The sequence below is a fragment of the Hypanus sabinus genome, chromosome 2, assembly GCF_030144855.1.
Source record: "Hypanus sabinus isolate sHypSab1 chromosome 2, sHypSab1.hap1, whole genome shotgun sequence".
Lineage (NCBI taxonomy): Eukaryota > Metazoa > Chordata > Chondrichthyes > Myliobatiformes > Dasyatidae > Hypanus > Hypanus sabinus.
This window is the reverse complement of record NC_082707.1, coordinates 71,896,287-71,915,363: the sequence shown is the minus strand read 5'-3', so window position 1 is coordinate 71,915,363 and position 19,077 is coordinate 71,896,287. Positions and strand designations below refer to the sequence as shown.

Below are 19,077 nucleotides of genomic sequence, written 5' to 3'. Positions count from 1 at the left end.
GACACTTCAGAATATCATGAGGTCAAATAATGAATATTTTTGCTGCTGAGATGGTATTGCACGTAACAATATTTCTTTTCTCCACCAGGATCTTCAACTGTTGATCTACCTACTACTTGCAAAATACAGCAGTAGAATGTTGAATGATCCTATCTTTTTTTCCTCAGATATAAATGGGCTTATATTTTTGATGCAACCATTGCTGGTATCTCACTGCACTCAAAAGGTCTCTCTCTTTCCCTTGATGCTGTTGGAGGATGGTCTGTGGTCATTGGTCAATTGGATCCTTTCTAGTTTATGTTTTTTATGTTTTGTGTCTTTGCTTGCTCTTTCTTGCTGCTGTTTGTACAATTTGTTTTTTGGCACGTGGGGGCCGGGGTTGATGTTCTTGTTGTGGTTTGCGCAATTTGTTTTTGTGCATGGGGAGGGATTGATGTTTTTCTTTGAATGGGTTCTACGGTTTTCTTTGTTTTGTAGAAAATCAACTATGCCTTCATTCTTTCTACCAAAGTAGATGACCATTCACTTTTCTACGCTGTATTACACATACCACTTCTTTTCCCATTCTATTAATCTATTTAAATCCTTCCTCAGACTCACTGCTTATGCAACATTACCTATCTCTACACCCACTGTATCATCCACCCGTTTGTCATCCTGATCATAGAGTATAAGGTGAAAAGTAGTGGAAACAACACAGACTCCTGCGGCCCCTAGTAAATGACAGCTAACCTGAAAGGGCCCCTTTTATTTCCACTCTGTCTTCTACGATTCAGCCAATCTACTGTCCAGACCAATATCTTTCCTGTAATACCATGGACTCTTATCATCTTTGGCAACCTCATGTACTGCACCTGTCAAAGGCCTTCTGAAAATCCTATTAAACAACATCCACTGACTCTCCTTTGTCTATCTGCCTGTTATTTCCTCAAAGTATTCCAAAAGGTTTTCAACAAAATTAGATGGACACAGCTAATTTTAGTTTCTCCCTCTCTGTCTGCAGGCTGAATTCTATCATAATTTGATCACTGCCTCCTAAGGCTTCCTTCACCTTAAGCTTCCTAATCAATTCTGTTTCATTACACCACACCCAATTCCCTTTTCCCTAGTGGGCTCGACCACAGGCTGTGCTAAACAGTCATCTCATAGGCATTCTACAAATTCTTTCTCTTGGGATCCAGTACTAACCCAATTTTCCTAATCTATCTGCATATTGAAATCGCCATGGTCATAGTAACGTTGCCCTTTTAACACATCTTTTCTGCCTCCATTTTAAATTGTATCCCAGATCCTGACTGCTGGTCAGAGTCCTGTATATAAATCCCATTAGTCCTTCCACTTTCTTAGCTACCCACAAGGATTCTTCATCTTCTGTTTCTATGTCACTACTTTCTAAGAATTTGATTCAAATTTTATTCAAACCAAGGAAACCATTCCACTCTCTCTGCCCACTTGCCTGTCCTTTCGATATCTGGACATATTTGGATGAGTTCCTGGTTGAGATACTCTTTCAGCCATGACATCATACCTACCCATTTTAACTGTGTTACAAGATTGTCTAGCTGATTCTGTGTGTGCATGCATTCAAATATAATACCTTCAGTCCTGTATTCACTACCCTTCTTTTCAATTTTGTCTCTATATGGTCTGATGTTGAATTCTTTTCCATTTCTAAACCTTTTGTCTTATTCTTTATTCTGGAGACCTGTTGAACTGGAAAAATTCTGTTCTGTTTCCAGATATTCTGGAAAAATCTGTTGAACCCATCCTCCTGCAGCTTAGTTTCAAGCCCTATCCACAGTCCTATTTATGTGAATATTTATAGCAGGACCCTAGTCCCAGCATAGTTCCATTGTAACAGCTCCCTCCTTCCCCATTACTTGTGCCATTTTCCCCAAAAATTCAAACCTGCTTCGCACAACAATCTTCTTAAGCCACACATTTAACTCTCTGATCTTAACCCTTTGTCAATTTGCACATGGCTCAGGTAGTAGTAATCCAGAGATCATTACCTTTCTGGTTCTGCATTTCAATGTTGTTCTCTAGCTGCTCAAAGTCCCTCAGCAGAACCGCTTTCCTTGGTCTTCCTACATCGTTGTAACCACATGCACCACAACAATCGGATCTTTCTTCTCCCACTCCACGTTCCTCTTCAGGTCAGATGAGATGTCCTGAACCCAGGCATCAGGCAAACAACAGTCTTCAAGACTCTTGGTCCTTACAACAGAGAATTGTGTCTGTTCCCCTGACTATACCATCTCCAATTCCAGCTACATTATCCCTCTCTTCCAACCTACCCCAACCACTGAATGGCTCCCTGAACCACGGAGCCTGCTTTCATTGCTCATCCTTCCTCAGTTGCATAAGGAGCAGCAATCTCAAACCTGCTGAGGCTTGTCTGGTATTACCATTGGAATTCTCCTACCTGCTTCATGTGCAGTCACATCCTCTTAATTATTGCCACAGACCGACTTTGAAGTGGTTAATCTAGTTAGTGTGACTGCCTTCGGAAACACAGTGTCCGGGTAATTGTTCCTCTCCCTGGTCCACCAGCTGCAATATCTTGCAGTTACAACACATCACCCAATTCCTACTGTATTAAATCAGTTGTAATTTTATATCTTTAGTTAATTGCTAAAAAATAACCTTACCTGCTGCCTGTCTGTTCCACCTTGTCAAAGCCTCCCAAGTCAAAGGCTCAGACCTCACATTCCTACACAGGCCCACTCATCAGTGACTGTTCCAAAATGGCCTCCAGAACCTTGACTTTTGCACCTCTTCTCGTCAAAGCCTTTTCAGCTAAAGACTGGGATCCCTGCCTGCTCACACTGTGGCTGCTGCTCTATTTAAACCCAGTTTCTTTTTATTGGCCCAAGTGAAAGTTGCATTCAATGAGAGTTGCCCTTTTCATTGGTTTCCACTCATGCAGAGATCTCAATCTCGATCTTACTACTCCAAAGTGAAATTCCCTCACAACACGGCTTCCGCTTTTCAATGGTTCCCAGTCTCATATTTGTGTCTCTGTATTTTAGCTGAGGCAGTTCTAAACAGGAAGACTTGATCATTCCCTTGTTTCTTTTATTGACACAATGATATTTTGTGTGCAGCTGCCAACAGGGGCAGCCTCCTAACAGAGGATAGTGTGTATTTGGAAGGAGCTGTCAGAAATAGCACATGAGGTGACCACATAAGCAATGTTTAAAAGTCACTTAGATAAGTACATGGAAAGGAGAGGTTTAGAGGGCTATAGCCCAAATACAGACAGATGGGACTAGCTAGCTGGACAACACAGTTGGCATTGATGATCTGGGCCAAAGGGACTGTTTCCATGCTGAATGATGGAGTACAGCGGTTAGAGGGAGTTCAAGTACTGTCAGGTAATTTTCAGTTTTTAAGTTATTGGAGTGAATTTAATTTTGTTTTACATTTCCTAGTGTTATCATGTTTCTTTATATTAGTGGCATTCTAAGATTTTCATTATTTTAGAATGTTTATCTTTGCATCATCAGGGTGCAACAATTCGCATTGACAGCTGGCTCAATCTGAGGCTATGACTTAACTACTTATAAAAACATTTCTCTCGGATTGATGACCAGACCAAAGCTGAAATTCATTCCCTCGGCTCTATCCTGGAGATCAAGTCATGGCATGAGCCAATTTAATAAACTGGCATGAAGCTAGTCCTCGGACCCAGGACCCAGCACAAAATAAAGAAGTTTAGGAAAAATATTGTTTTGCTTAATTATGTGCTGGAAGTGAGTACTTTCAAACATTTCTGGAGGTATTTAGATGAAGATTTGAATCTCCAAGGCATAAAATCTGTTTTATTATTTCTTACATACATCATGAAATTTTGTTACTTTGAGCAGCAGTACAGTGCAAGACATAAAAATTATTATATTACAAATTAATAAATACTATAAAAGAGCAAAAGCTACGAAGGTAGTGTTCATAAGTTCATGGATTGTTCAGAGATTTGATGTTGGAGGAGAAGTTGTTCCTAAAACATTGTGTTGGTCCTAAAGCTCCTGAAGGTAACAATAAGAGGGTTGGCTGGTGAGGGTCATTAATGATGAATGCCACACTCTTGAGGCATCACTTTTTGAAGATATTCTCAATGGTGTCAAAGATTGTGCTTGTGACAGAACTGGCTGAATCTTCAACCACCTGCAGCCTCTTTAAATTCTATGTATTGGAGCCTCCAATCCAGCTGGTGATCCAACTATTCAGAATGCTCTCCATTGTACATCTGTAGAGATTTGCTAGAGTCTTTGGCTCCATAACAAACCACTTCAAGCTCCTAATGCAGGATAGCCACTGGAGTGCCTTTTTAACAATTGCATCAATGTGTCGGATCCTTTGAGATGCTGATGCCCAGAAACTTGAAGCTGTTCACCTTTTCCACTGCTGACCCCTCAATAAGCTGTACCTAGCCACACAGTCATAAGTGCAGAGAGTAGATCAGTGGCCTAAGCATGCATTGTTGAGGTGCACCTGTGCTGACTATCAATGAGGAGAGGAAGCTATTACCAAGCCACACTGACTGTGATGTCCTGATGAGGAAGCCAATGATCCAGTTGTTGAGGGAGGTGCAAAGAAACAGGTTCTAAAGCTTATTAATAATGAGGGTATGACGGTGTTGATAAACAGTAGTCCAGGGTAGGTATCGCTGTGTCCAGCTTACCTGAGGCTGAGTGTGTTTGTTGTAAACATGTTGTAAAAAATTGCAGCGGGTCCAGTTCCAGGCTAGAGTTAATTTTAGCTATGGCCAGCTTTGTAGAAACACTTCACGTGCAGTGTTTGTGCCTGCAGATTTATGCTATAGTAGTTTTAAGCAGGAATACTTGATGATTTCCTTGGGAAATGTGCACAATTAGTTGCTGGGCTCTGGTGCCATCTTCCAAAAACATAGTAGGCTACGGACCTAGTCCCAGTAATTGGAAATAATGTAGATAACTGAGGGTCAGCATCGACAAGATGGCCTGTAGCTTCTATTTCAACATGTGTGACACTATGGCTGACCATTGTCAGTTTTACCAGCTAAAGAGGAAATGCAGGACCATCTATTGGTCAACACAGGTTTCGGTTAGGAAAGAGAGCACATTCGGGGTAAGATTTCATCATTCTAAGTATTCCTCATTGCGTAAGTAGTGGGCCATGGGAAACCTGTTTCTCATTTTCATGAGAGATGGAGAGCATGTTCAGGATAAAGTTAATTCATTCATTCATTCCTAAATTTTAGCAGACATGTTTTGTTTCTAAATTCCATAATCCTTTTTGAAAGGCAAGACAGAATACGTAGAGGGAGGGATAATCCTTTCTCCAAATGTGATAAGGTGACCTACTTCGAAAGTGTATTAAAATCTTGGGAATGTTCACATTCAAATGATTTCTGCAACTTCCCTTTTCTACTGAAGAAAGCAGTCACCTGAGAATAGCTATTTTATTTTCCACAGAAGAAATATACTTTCAAGAAACATGTCCCATATTTTCTAACACTTTGATCAAATGCCATCGGGATTATGCTTTCTTTTCTTGACTCCATACCTCGTCAACTTGAGCCTGTGTTTGCTGCAGCCTTCTGTTGCTGGTTGTGTTGACTGGTGGGGCTGGTGCTCCATCGCCAGGTGCCCCAGGAGGTCCTCCTGCAGCAGAAGCAGCAGCAGCTTGGGTTGGGGCTGACCTAAATGCCAAAGTAAAATAAAGAAAAAACATGTATTAAAAAAACAAAAACTTCTATTAACAGTATAATGCAGCAGCAAGCGCATCAAATGTACATTAAAGACCCACTTTGCACACTGCATAGTCCAAACATGGTGAACATGCGGGACAATTGAGAGGCCACAGTGCAGGTTAGAGTAAGGAGAAAACCTAAAGAGAGAATTATACCAGTTCCTTTATGATTTCACCTATGCTGTGAAGGAGGAGGCAAAGAAGAAAGACGAGGATGGTGGATGGAGGAGGAGGAAGTTGTTGTTGGGGAAGAGAGGAAGAGGGGGTGGGGAGAGGGAGAACGGGGGGAGGGAGGGGGTGGTGGAAGAGAGAGGAAAAGGGTCGGCCCAAAATTTCAACTCTGTATTCATTTCCATAGATGACGCCTGACGTGCCGAGTTCCTCCAGCATTTTCTACGTGTTTCAATGCTACAACTTGTAGATATTTCTGCAGTTATTTCTATTAAGTGGTTCGAGACATAAAAGTTATTGTTGGAGTCCCACATGCTTTTATGTGAAATACAACTCACTGATAAAACATGTTTAAACATAAATCAACTTAAGGATGGAAACACTAGTTTAAACAAATCAACTATGTATGGAAAAAAAACTATTCACAGACCTGACTCATCAGTCTGAACAAACATGAGGAAATCTGCAGATGCTGGAAATTTAAATAACAACACACACAAAATGCTGGTGGAACACAGCAGGCCAGGCAGCATCTACAGGGAGAAGCGCTGTCGACGTCTCGGGCCGAGACCCTTCGTCAGTTCATCAGTCTGAATTTTGTTATTGGTGGTGGTGTGCTCGATTTGAGCCTGATATGCTCATTCCTTCGTGTAAAGAACGTCAGAAGATTATATTTGCTTAACTTTGAGTTTTCAGGGATGTAGAGCCCCTGGCATGACCAACACCTATCATCAATGCCTCTAATTAAAGAGGCAGTGCAGAGAGACAACAATTTTATTGGATCAGGAACTATTTTTGTGCTAGATAGCATAAAATTGCTGCCTTCCTTCCCTGGTTGTCATTAGTGACAGATGGGTTCTTCATAACAAAACAGTAATAACATGATTGTCAAGAGTAAGTGTTTCTGTTCAAAATTCTCATTCATTTAATTAGCTGAATTTCAATTCCCCAGCTTTTAATTGCAATTTGAACTCATGTCACTGCATCAATACTCCAGAACTTTGCACGTTAGTTTACTAACTTAACCCCTACATGCATGATGCAAAATTTATGAAACCACCATGGAAGAAAGATTACTCATTTATTATTAACAAGAATTATCCCCCTTCCCACAAAAGAGAGGAAAATATTAGCACCCATTGTGCAACAGATTGTTTCTATAAAATGACATGCTTTAATCATCACGTTGAGGACTGCAGCATCTTATAAGATTTGGCACAGAATACAAATCCTGAACATGCCACTCCAGTCCAGAGAGATGCGAAATAAATTTCCTCTGCTCTATCTGACAACACAGTAAATCTCAATCTCGAGCAACAGCATGAGGCAAGACTGCTGGTTTCAAAAAAAGCATATTTCTTCGATATTTTATCCAACTGTTCCTCCCTTGCAGGCACAGGCACGGCTGTCATAGTTTGTTTCTGTTTTCTCAAGCACAGCTCAAATCAAACCAGATCAAATTTGGATCTTTCCACATGACTATGCATGGTGTTCAACTTAACATTATTATGTCACAACAAAGTGTTATTTAGCTGCAGCTAATATTTTGATCAACTAATGGAATAGTGTTATTTTTTCAATAATATTTAGTTTATAAATAAATCCTATCTCTCCTATTTTATTTACAGGAGACAGATTTCTCTTAAAACTAACTTTAGATGGATGGACTGAAGATTGTCTCGTGCTTAAATGCCTTTACAAACTCTATAGTAGTTTTACTTCAGATATATGAAAAATATTATATATATATATATATATATATACACACACAGACACACACACACACACACACACACCATTCAAATATATGAAAAAATATTTAAAAAATATAATGATGATCATCAGGCACACCTCTCGAGAATTCTCCAACATCATAGAGATTCACAGACATAAGCGGTTCTACAGATGCTGGAAATCTTGAACAACACACAGAACATTCTGGAGGAACTCAGCAGGTCAGGCAACATCTGTGGAAGGAAATTAACTGTTGATGTTTCAGGCTGAGACCCTTCAGCAAGTCGGGAAAGGAAAGGGGCAGATGTCAGAATAAGCAAATGGGGAAAATAGGGAGCAGTGCAAGTTGGCAGGTGACAGGCAAATCCAGGTGAGGGGAGAAGCGGGCAGGTGTGAGATGATGTTAGAAACAGGGAGGTAATAGGTTGAAGAGGGATGAAGGAGGACAGATTTGGGAGGAGCAGGAATGAGGACTATAGTTCCCCATCTTCTGGCTTTAGACCCTTTCCTTTCCAATCCTTTTCCCATACTATTTATAATAAATTACTATAAATTGCTCATTGCATATTTAGTTGGCGAGATAACATAACTATTTTTACTCCTTATGTATATGAAGGATGCAAGTAATAAAGTTAATTCAATTCTATTAGAGACCCAACCCAAAACATTAACTATTTATTTCCTTCCATAGATGCTGCCTATTGACTGAGTTCCTCCAGCATTTTGTATGCATTTCTTCTAGAGACTCGCAATGTGGCACATGGGAATTGGGAATTAAGAGATGGAAAATCATTTGAGCAAGATTACAGAAAACAGGATTTTGTACAGATTGGCTGACCTTTCCTTCAATAATTTTGAATGTTGTTGAAACCATTCCCATTACTATGACAATAAGTAATTAGATTTGCAATTGTAAAACATCAGACAGTCAAAATGTGAAGCTAAATCTGAGGTGCTTTATGTAAAGGATTGATGGTTCTTTCTTTAGGTATCCATTCTGGCAGAAAATCTTGAAATATTACTCTCAAACCCAGGGACAACATGGTAACTCAGCTGTAAGATCAGATACAACTTTCTACATTCTTCCTAGGTTTCCCCCTGTTACACTGATCTTCTACCACATTCCAAACACCTACAGTAAGGCTCAGAGAGTTCTGGGCAAACTATGTTGGCAGCAGATGTATGCCAACACTCATGGGCTGCCCAGCACAATCCTTGCTGATTTGAGTCAACGCAAAATGAAAACACTTCACTGTATGTTTCGAAGTACACATAAGAAATAAAGCCAATCTTTAATCTTCAAACGCTGGCCTCATAGATTTTCTGGGAACAATTAGAGCAATATAAATTACACCACTAGAGGTCATTCAAGCCACAAGTTCAGCACTTTTAAACAGAGGATATTTTTGTTTAATAGAACAATTGTGGAGGATATCAAATTCCATTGTAAATTGTTTTCAACTGCTCCATCCAAAATGATTACTGGAGAATTGACTAGGAGAACAATTATTTATGTTCGCAATCTGTATTTCTTCTTGGTTGATCATCTTAAAATTTGCATATTTCTTCTGCTTGCCTCTCCCTATGTCTGAACCCTCCTTTGGCTTTCTAACCTTGAGATATCAGTCTTCCTATAACTCTGGCCCCATGGGAATGTTCTAGTTCTGCTGCTTCTGATTAGGGTACCTAGGTTAGATGCTCTTTAAATCTTGCCTCCTTACATCTCAAATAATCAATATTCAGATATCCAAGATAGTTTGTCATTCTTCAGTATACAAGGGTAAAGGGAAATGAAATAATTGTTACTCCAGATGTGATGTAGCATACAAATAAACAATAAAAACACAAGATATATATATACATATACATATAAACAATCTAATAAAACACAATGTACAGGTAACTGTTCCACACATGGAGCTACCCTACCCCCTCTGCTTACCTGCCTGAGTTTTCAATACAAGGTGTATCCTTGGATGCTAAGCTCCCAACTATAATCTTATTTCAACCATGACTCAGTGATGTCCACAACATCATATTATAGCTACCAATCTCTAACTGCTCCAAAGATAATTTACCATATTCTGTCTGCTGCATGCATTCAAATATAACACATTCAGTCCCGTATTCATTTTGAATCAACATTACACTTCAATTCATCCCACTGACTGAAGTTTTGTTCTATCATCTATCTGCATGACCTTCATCACAGTCTCACTACACAATGCATTGACTTGTATACCAGCTGCTCCATCCTCAGCCCCATCACTCCTGTTTGCATTTCTCTGCCAAATTAGTTTAAATCCTCCCAGCAGCTCTAACAAACCTGCCTGCAGGGATAATGGTTCCCATCGGGTTTGGCTGCAGCTGATCCTTTGTTGTACAGGGCACACCTTCCCTAGAAGAGATCCCAATGATCCAGAAATCTGAAACCCTGCCCTTTATGCTACTTCCTCAGTCACTCATTCATCTATACTATCATGCTATTCCTGGCCTGATTAGCACGTGGTACTGGGAGTATTCCAGAGATTACTACCTTGGAGGTCCTGCTCTTCTGCCTCTTCCCTATAGTCACTGCGCAGGGTCTCTTCTCTCTTTCTACCTACGTCATTGGTGCCAATATGCCCCACCACCTCTGAATTCTCACTCTCCTTCAAGAGAACCTCCTGCAGCCACTCTGAGACATCCAGGACCCTACCACCTGGGAGGCAACGCACCACCCTGGTGTCTTTTTTACAGCCTCAGAATCTCCTAGCTGTCCCCTTACCAAGTCTCCTTTCACTATCATACTGCCTGACTTTACCTTTTCCTGCTCATTCTCAGAGCTGCCCACAGTGCCATCAGCCTGGTTGCTGTGCCCCGATAGGTCATCCTCGCCAGTAGTATTCAAAGGTTATACTTGTTGCTAACAGGAATGGCCTCAGGGGAATGCTGCAGTGACGATTACTTCCCTTACTTCTCCTGGTGGTCATTGATCTACTAAATGACACCTACAGCCTGGGAGCGACCACCTCAGTAAAATTCTCATCTCTGTGGCTTTCAGTCTCCCGGATGACCCTCAGCACATCCAGCTCCAGCTGCTTGATGATGTCAGTCAGCAGCTACAGTCTGATGCACATAGAGCGACGTGAATGGAGTGATGGTGGGGGAGAGAGGTAGGCTAACAGATGGGGGTACCGATCAGCCTAAAGACTTGGGGAAGTAACTGTTTTGAGTACGGTGGTCCTGGTGTAGATGCAGTTTTGCCTCTTACCTGATGGGAGTGGGACAAACCGTCCATAACAGGGTGGTTGGGATCCTTCATGATGTTGCTGGTCTTTCCCTGACAGCTTTCTGTATGTATGTTCTTGATGGCATTCATAGCAAAAGGATCTGAGTACAAGAGCAGGGAGGTTCTACTGCAGCTGTACAAGGCCTTGGTGAGACCGCACCTAGAGTATTGTGTGCAGTTTTGGTCCCCTAATCTGAGGAAAGACATTCTTGCCATAGAGGGACTACAAAGAAGGTTCACTAGATTGATTCCTGGGATGGCAGGACTTTCATATGAAGAAAGACTGGATCGACTAGGCTTATACTCACTGGAATTCAGAAGATTGAGGGGGATCTTATTGAAACATATAAAATTCTAAAGGGATTGGACAGGCTAGATGCAGGAAAATTGTTTCTGATGTTGGGGAAGTCCAGAACGAGGTTCACAGTTTAAGGATAAAGGGGAAGCCTTTTAGGACTGAGATGAGGAAAAACTTCTTCACACAGAGAGTGGTGAATCTGTGGAATTCTCTGCCACAGGAAACAGTTGAGGCCAGTTCATTGGCTATACTTAAGAGGAAGTTAGATAAGGCCCTTGTGGCTAAAGGGATCAGGGGGTATGGAGAGAAAGCAGGTACAGGGTTCTGAGTTGGATGATCAGCCATGATCATAATGGTGGTGCAGGCTCGAAGGGCCAAATGGCCTACTCCTGCACCTATTTTCTATGTTTCTATGGCAGGTAGGCTGGTGCCAGTGATGCACTGGCTGTTTTAACAACTTGTCAAGGATGGCTCATGCTAAAGCAATGCCTAATTTTAAAATCCTCAACAATATTTTCAAATTCATGGCCATAGCTTTGACTCTTCCAGCTGTATAACCCCATGAGATACATGCAACTCCCTAATTCTAAACAATTACACATCAAGTATAACCAGCCACCACTGACACCCTCTACAGCTATCGGTGTCCTGGGCTCTGGACTGCCCTGCCGGTATGTCCTTGCCTCACCTTCCTCCTTTACATTGCTACTTTAAACATGTGATTTTCACAAAGCTTTCAATCATACTCTTTTTGCAGCTAAGGCAACAGTTGATAATTCTTTTCTCCATAGATTCCTTCTCTCCAATATCCCACACAATATTTGGGTAATTTTCCTCAAGGACTTTATAAAAATCTTAAGGAAATAACCCAACAACCCTGCCAATATTTTCATCTCTTCTAATGGGGCAAAAAAAAAGGTGCCCCATATGATGCGTTTTTTAACAAATCCACAATGATTGCCACTGTGCTCTAAGTCAGTAATTTGAATTCCAATATTTAGCTGTTGGCTCACTGACCGAAATATCCTCTTATGTAAGTGATCTACCCATGCAAATCTATCTGATCTAATTTGCCAGTATTTAACTATCATGCAAAAGAACAGAACTATTTTTGTGGATTACTGGGCATGCACAATGGACACCAAATTTCCTCATTTTCATTTCATTTTGGAACAAACATTAGCCCAACTCTAATGGTGGAATACATTGGCCATCTGGGCCCCTGCAGGGAATCTCCATCTTTGAACACTGTTTATATTGTGGGCTCGAGATCAGAAAGCTTTCTTCTCCCAGGAAACAGCTGAACAAGTGGTTCAAAGCAACATTTTTTTTGAGAAGACCCTATTTAGCTATAAAACTTGCAACATTTATCACCACACAAAGGAAGCAACAGACCTTCAGTTAACAGCCGGCATCTGCTCCCTGCCTATTCACACCCGCTTGGGGATAACTTAAAGGATAGTTACACAATTTCAGTAGATGCAACAAGGAAAATAATTATCTAGCCTGGTTATATTTTAGAGTGAGACCATTACAAGTCTCCCCTGCTTGTGGGTTCCAGCAGAAGGTAGTTTCACAAAACTGAGCCAGTGAAACTCCACCTACACATTACTTCATGAAAACTGGCACTCCAGATGCTCAAAGCAGCAATGTAGTAAGGAGAGGAAACCAAAGTGAGATTTTAATCTTCATTTATGCTAAAGCCCTTTTTGACAAGCAGGCAGCTGAGGTGATGAAACACTCTCAACCCACACAACACCTTTATCCAGGATATTCCATATTCTTCAAAATGCCTTAATTACCACATCCCTTCAAGGGCTTGCCGCAATTTGTTTGGATGAATTAATTAATCTGGAAAATAAATGAAAACATTTAAAATATTTCTGCAATTGGTTACATTTTTTATTAATCTGGTTGGCCTTAACACATGTAGCTTTGATTTGGCCAATGACAGTGTTGTCGTCAGCAAATTTAAATATGGCATTGGAGCTGTGGTTAGCTTCACAGTCACAAGCATTAAGTGAATAGAGCAGGGGGCTTGTGGTGCACTTGAGCTGATGGTGACTGCGGAGATGTTGTTGCCAATCCAAACTGACTGGGGTCTGCAAGTGAGGAATTCAGGGATCCAGTTGTATAAGCAGGTACTGAGGCCCAGGTCTTGAAGCTTATTGACCTCAGTTGGCTTCTTCCAATTTCTTGTTCAAATGGGGTGGTGGAGAGCCTAGACTGACTACTATGTGGTGATATGGAGTAATGACAGAGTCTCTGTTAAAGAGTTCTGGAAAATTCGGCTATTTCTGTGAACCCCCCCCACTCTCAACCCATTTGACACTCATTTCAAGTTTTAGGTATCTGTAGAGTTATTTTATTACCCCTTGAGGCATGGTAAAATGTTTGTGAATGAATTAGGATCACAGATAATTAGCTCCTGTATCCCTTGACTGTCCTTATCCAAACAATAACTGGTGTTTTCCAGTACTGATATCAAGAGGCTCTCCAAAGGTGTTAGAAATGGTAGTCTCCAATGATGTTCAGTTCTGCTGGACACAGAAAGGCTCCTGTAGGCCTGGAGTTATTAGATCCTCTGTGAGCATTGTCTGAGAAGAGCCTTCGCTTGAGGCCCTTGAGACATCTGAAATTTACTTTTAGAAATATTACTGTTGCAGCCACAGATTTGTCTGCCAGGTTGATGGATATAACAGAGGTGATTAGGCTGTGACTGGATCTGTGGTCATTTCTCTACCAGTCAGGCATGGTGATCTGGGCATCCTTGTGCTCTCTCCTTCATACGATTATGTAATCTAACAAGTGTCGGTGTCTGGGTCAGAGGGATTACAATGACACCTTGTGCGTCCAGCAACCCTGCGCTCTCTGTCTCAGAGGTTGACATCAGAACATCTTTCAAGATCTCTCCCTCCGAAGGCACTGGGGCCCTGATAGTGTATCTGGTAGTGCACTGAAAACCTGCGCAACCAACTGGCTCGTGTTCAAGGACACCTTCAAGCTCTCACTGCTGCTGTGAGAAGTCTTCACTTGCTTCAAAAGGGCATCAACTATTCCAGTGTCCAATAAGAGCAGGGTAAGCTGCCATCAATGACTATCACCCAGCAGCACTCACATCTACTGTGATGAAGGGTACGAGAGGTTGTTCATGGCTGCAATTAACTCCAGCCTGAGCCAGGGCCTGGGTTTGCTGCAATCTCCCTACCACCACAACAGGTCTCACTGGCTCTTCACTTGGTCGTAGACTGACTAGATCTATGTGAGTCTGCTGCTTATTGATCCAACTGGCAATCAAGGCCATTATCCCCTCAGAACTAATCAACAAGCTTCAAATCCTGGGTGTCTGTACCTCCCTCTGCAAATGGATCCAAGACTTCATTATTGGGGACCACAGTCAGTGCAGCTTGGTAATAATATCCCCTCCTCACTGGTTAGTCAACAGAGGAGCACCTCAAGGATTCAAACTTAGCCTACACCCTGCTCTCTCTACACTCATAACTAAGTGGCTAGGCACAGCTCAAACTTCATCTACAAATTTGCTGAAAACATCACTGTGTTGACAGAATCTTAGAAGGCAATGAGGAGGTGTACAGCAGTGAGTTAGATAGGCTGGCGGAGTGGTGTTGCAACAACATTTGTTTTCCACGTCAGCAAGACCAAAGAATTGATTATAGAGGGCTTCTCTTTGCCTTCTGGTTGCATTCCCATTGCACATTCTTCCTATTTGCTCATCTAGTATGAGGTGGGGCATGGTGGGAGGAGCATGTCCTAGTAAACTTACTCCTGGGGTTTGGCCACGTTAGCTATCCTTGGGTCCTGGAAACAGACATCAGAGGGTATGTCTGTGTCTGAATAACCATGGAGAAATAACACAGGTAGCAAGTTAGTGCTCTGGCATTGTTGGACACTGCAAGGGACAAATGGCATTCTACACTCAGTGGCCACTTTGTCAAGTACTGTCTCACTGTCTGCCTTGGTATCATAGCCGATGCAGACGTTGTTGACCGTGGTTTTCCATACAGATCTATCCCTTGTTCTTTGGATGACTTCCATTTCCTCTATGTGTAGCCACCTGGCTAGGCTTTTGATGTACATAAGCCGAGGTTTTCCTCTAGGTTTGCTCCCCTCGATCTTTCCAGAGAGAATGAGTTTTTCCAGTTCATCTTTCCGCATGATGTGTCCTGGGAATCTGAGTAAGTACACCTGCTCATTAATGCAGATATTTAGTCAGCCAATCATGTGGCAGCAACTCAATGCATGAAAACATGCAGACACTGTCAAAAGCTTCAGACATTTTTCAGACCAAACATCATAATGGGGAAGAAATATGATCTAAGTTTCTTTGACTGTGGAATGATTGTTCGTGCCAAATGGGGTGGTTTGTGTTTCTCGGAAATTTTGGCGCCGCTGGGACTTTAAAGCAGCACAATCTCTGGAGTTTTCAGAGAATGATGCAAAAACAAGAAAACATCTACTGAGAGGCAGTTCTGTGGGTGGAAATGCCTTGTTAGTGAGAGAGGTCAGAGGAGACAAGCCAGACTGGTTCTAGCTGACAGAAAGGCAGCAGTAACTCAGATAACATGCGTTACAAAAGGTATAGCCAAAGACACTCACATGGGTCTCAGCTATGTCTACCTGTTTGTCAGCTAAGTTGAAAAGTCTATGTTCCAAGCCCACACTAGTATCACTGCCCAACTTTCCCTATGCTACATCACTGATTCCATTGATGCTGCTTTCTGCATTCCTGTGGAGCTCACTGACTTCATTAACTTTGTCTCCAACTTCCACCCTGCCCTCAAATTTACCTGGTCCATTTCCGATACCTCGCTCCCCTTTCTCAATCTGTCTGTCTCTATCTCTGGAGACAGCTTATATACTGATGTCTATTATAAGCTCATTGACTCTCACAGTTACCTGGACTATGTGTCTTTCCACCCTGTTACTTGTAAAAGTGCCAACCTGTTCTCTCAATTCTTCCATCTCCACTGCATCTGCTCCCAGGATGAGGTTTTTCATTCCAGAATGAAAGAGATATCCTCCATCTTCAAAGAAAGGGCTTTCCCTTCCTCCAGCATCAACGCTACCCTTAACCACATCCCTTCCATTTCACGTGTTTCTTCCCTCAACCCTAACTTTTTCTTTTCTGTAGGGATTGCTCCCCACGTGAATTCCTTGTCCATTCATCCTGCCCCACTGATCTCCCTCCTGGCACTTATCCTTGCAAGTGGAACAAGTGCTACACCTGCCCCTACACCTCCCCCCTCACAACCATGCAGGGCCCCAAACAATCCTTCCAGGGGAGGAGACACTTCACCTGTGAGTCTGTTGGGGTCATATACTGTATCCGGTGCTCCCAGTGTGGCCTCCTGTATATCAGTGAGACCCGACACAGATTGGGAGACTACTTTGCTAAGAACCTATGCTCTGCCTGCCAGACCAAACCTTTTAATTCTACTTCCCATTTCGACGTAACAGTCTTTGGCCTCTACTGTTGTGATGAAGCCAAACTCAGGTTGGAGGAGCAACACCTTATATTCTGTCTCAGTAGCCTTCAACCTGATGGCATGAACATCGATCTCTCAAATTTCTGGTTATGCCCCCCCACTTCACCATTTCCTTTTACCCTTCTAACCTTTTCTCATCTGCCTATCACCTCACTCCGGTGCTTTTCCCCCTTTTCTTTCTTCCATGGCCTTCTGTCCTCTCCTATTAGATTCCCCCTTCTCCAGCTCTGTATCCCTTTCACCACCTTCCTAGTTCTTTACTTCATCCCTCCCTCCTCACAGTTTCACCTATCATCTGATGAAGGGCCTTGGCCCGAAACGTTGACTGTACACTTTTCCAGAGATGCTGCCTGGCCTACTGAGGTCCTCCAGCACTTTGTGTGTGTTGCATCGCAACAGCGGTGTGCAGAAGACCAGCTCTGAACACATAACACATCAAACCTTGAAGTGGATCATTATGGCAGCAGAAGACCATGAACATACAGAAATATATTCAGTGGCCACTGTATTAGGGACTTCATGTACCTCATAAAGCGGCCACTAAGTGTAGATGAAGATGGGAACATTTTAATTTAATTCATGTTAGTTATTGCTGTTGTCCTTAGTGTTTTTGTTGTATTGTAATGATGCAGAGGTTAAATTATCTTATTTTTGTAAAAAAAAATAATTGTAGACTTCAGAAAGGGGAAGTGGGGAGAACACACACCAGACCTGACTGAGTGGTCAGCAGTGGAAAGTGAGAGCAGCTATGAGTTCCTGGGCATCAGCTTCTCAGAGGATCTACCCTGGGACGAATCCATTGATGCAATCATGAAGAAGGCACACCATTCTCTATACTTTATAAGGAGTTAGAAGATTTGGTTAGTTACCAAAGACTCTAGCAAATTTCTACAGATGTACCATGGAGAGCATTGTGACTGGTTTCACCACCATCTGATATGGAGGCTCCAAAGCACCAGATTGTAGACTTAGCCAGTTCCTTCACAGGTATAAGCCTCCCTATTCTTGAGGACATCTTCAACAGCTAGTGTCTCAAAGTAGTTGGCATCCATCATTTAGGATGTTCACCATGCAGGACACGCCCTCTTCTCATTACTTTCACCAGGTAGAAGGTGCAGAAGCCAAAGGATGCACACTTAAGTGTTCTTCCTCTCCACCATCACATTTCTGAACAGTTCATGAACACTGTCTCACTATTCCTCATTTGCAATATTTATTTCTTTTAGTTATTTTTTTAACTACCAGCTTTTTTATGTCTTTCTCTGTGGTGCTGCCACAAAACAATAAATTTCACGACCTGCGTCAGTGATAATAAGCTTGATTTTGAGTCCTATCTAATAACCTCTTAAACACCACCATTGTATCAGCTTTGATCACCACTCCTGGCAGAGAAGTTCTCACTCTGCATGTAAGAAAAATATGCCCTGCACATCCCATTTCAACTTTCCTCCTCCCACCTTAAACACACGTTGTCTTGCATTTGATCCTTACCTTGTAGTTTCTGGCCTTTGAATGTAAAGCTGCATATCTGTCACCTTAAAAAAGTATATTTTATTGTGCTACTAAAATTATTTGAGGCAGAAGGAGTTGTTTATTTATGGTGCTACTTGGCAATGACAGAATAAGTTCCAGTTAAAATCTAAATGAGGCGTAGAAAAGATGCAAGAACAGATGGCTGAAGGGGAATCTTGTGGATTAAATCCTATCTAAGAAAATTATTTTTTTTGCCCATTCTGCCCAAACAAAAAGAGTCATTGACAAGATTAAATTTGTTATTCACAGTAATAAATGGCACCATCTAATTACCTGTGAACGCTGGTACTTGTGCTTTATTAAACTATTTTATAGGGTAAAGATTTGCAACTTTCCTCTTCTCCCCCCCCCCCACCCTTCCTGGACCTTCCCTCAGGGTCAAGTACAACTGCAGTTCTGTGGGGTCTGTGAGGGCTGATGTGGCCAGAGTGGAATCACAGGTTGCTAGGAGCGTGGGTCCATTTATGAGCCAATGAACTCCTTCAATTGACACTGGCTTCTTTCTGCTCCTGATGAAGGAATTCGGGGTTGACAGCACCTTCCTGAAAACTCTGTCTCCATTTCAAGTGATTGTGAGGCAGTGATCACAAGATCTGACAAGGATGTTACACTTTTTCCAAGGAGACTGAGAATATGTTTAAATTGTTTCATTTGTCTATGTGGTTACAGTAAGCATGGAGTAGAATGCTTGCTTTGATAGTCTAGTTTGGGTTACCGGTATTGACTGACTGTGATGCTGGGTATGTTGGCCCATAAGAAGATGCTTACTTATCCTGTCAATAGATTTGGAGGATTTTGCAATTGATGATTTTTCTGTGGTACTTTGAGTG

The 19,077-nt window shown here is 41.9% G+C and overlaps 1 protein-coding gene across 1 annotated transcript in view; it reads right to left on the bottom strand.

The window, feature by feature from the left end:
• Window positions 1–19,077, bottom strand: part of LOC132379737 (vesicle-associated membrane protein 2-like) — a 103,553-nt gene that overhangs the window by 14,245 nt on the left and 70,231 nt on the right. The window contains exon 2 of the mRNA XM_059948024.1: window positions 5,548–5,683. Coding sequence (XP_059804007.1) covers window positions 5,548–5,683 — 136 coding nt within the window. The remainder of the gene's footprint in view (window positions 1–5,547; window positions 5,684–19,077) is intronic.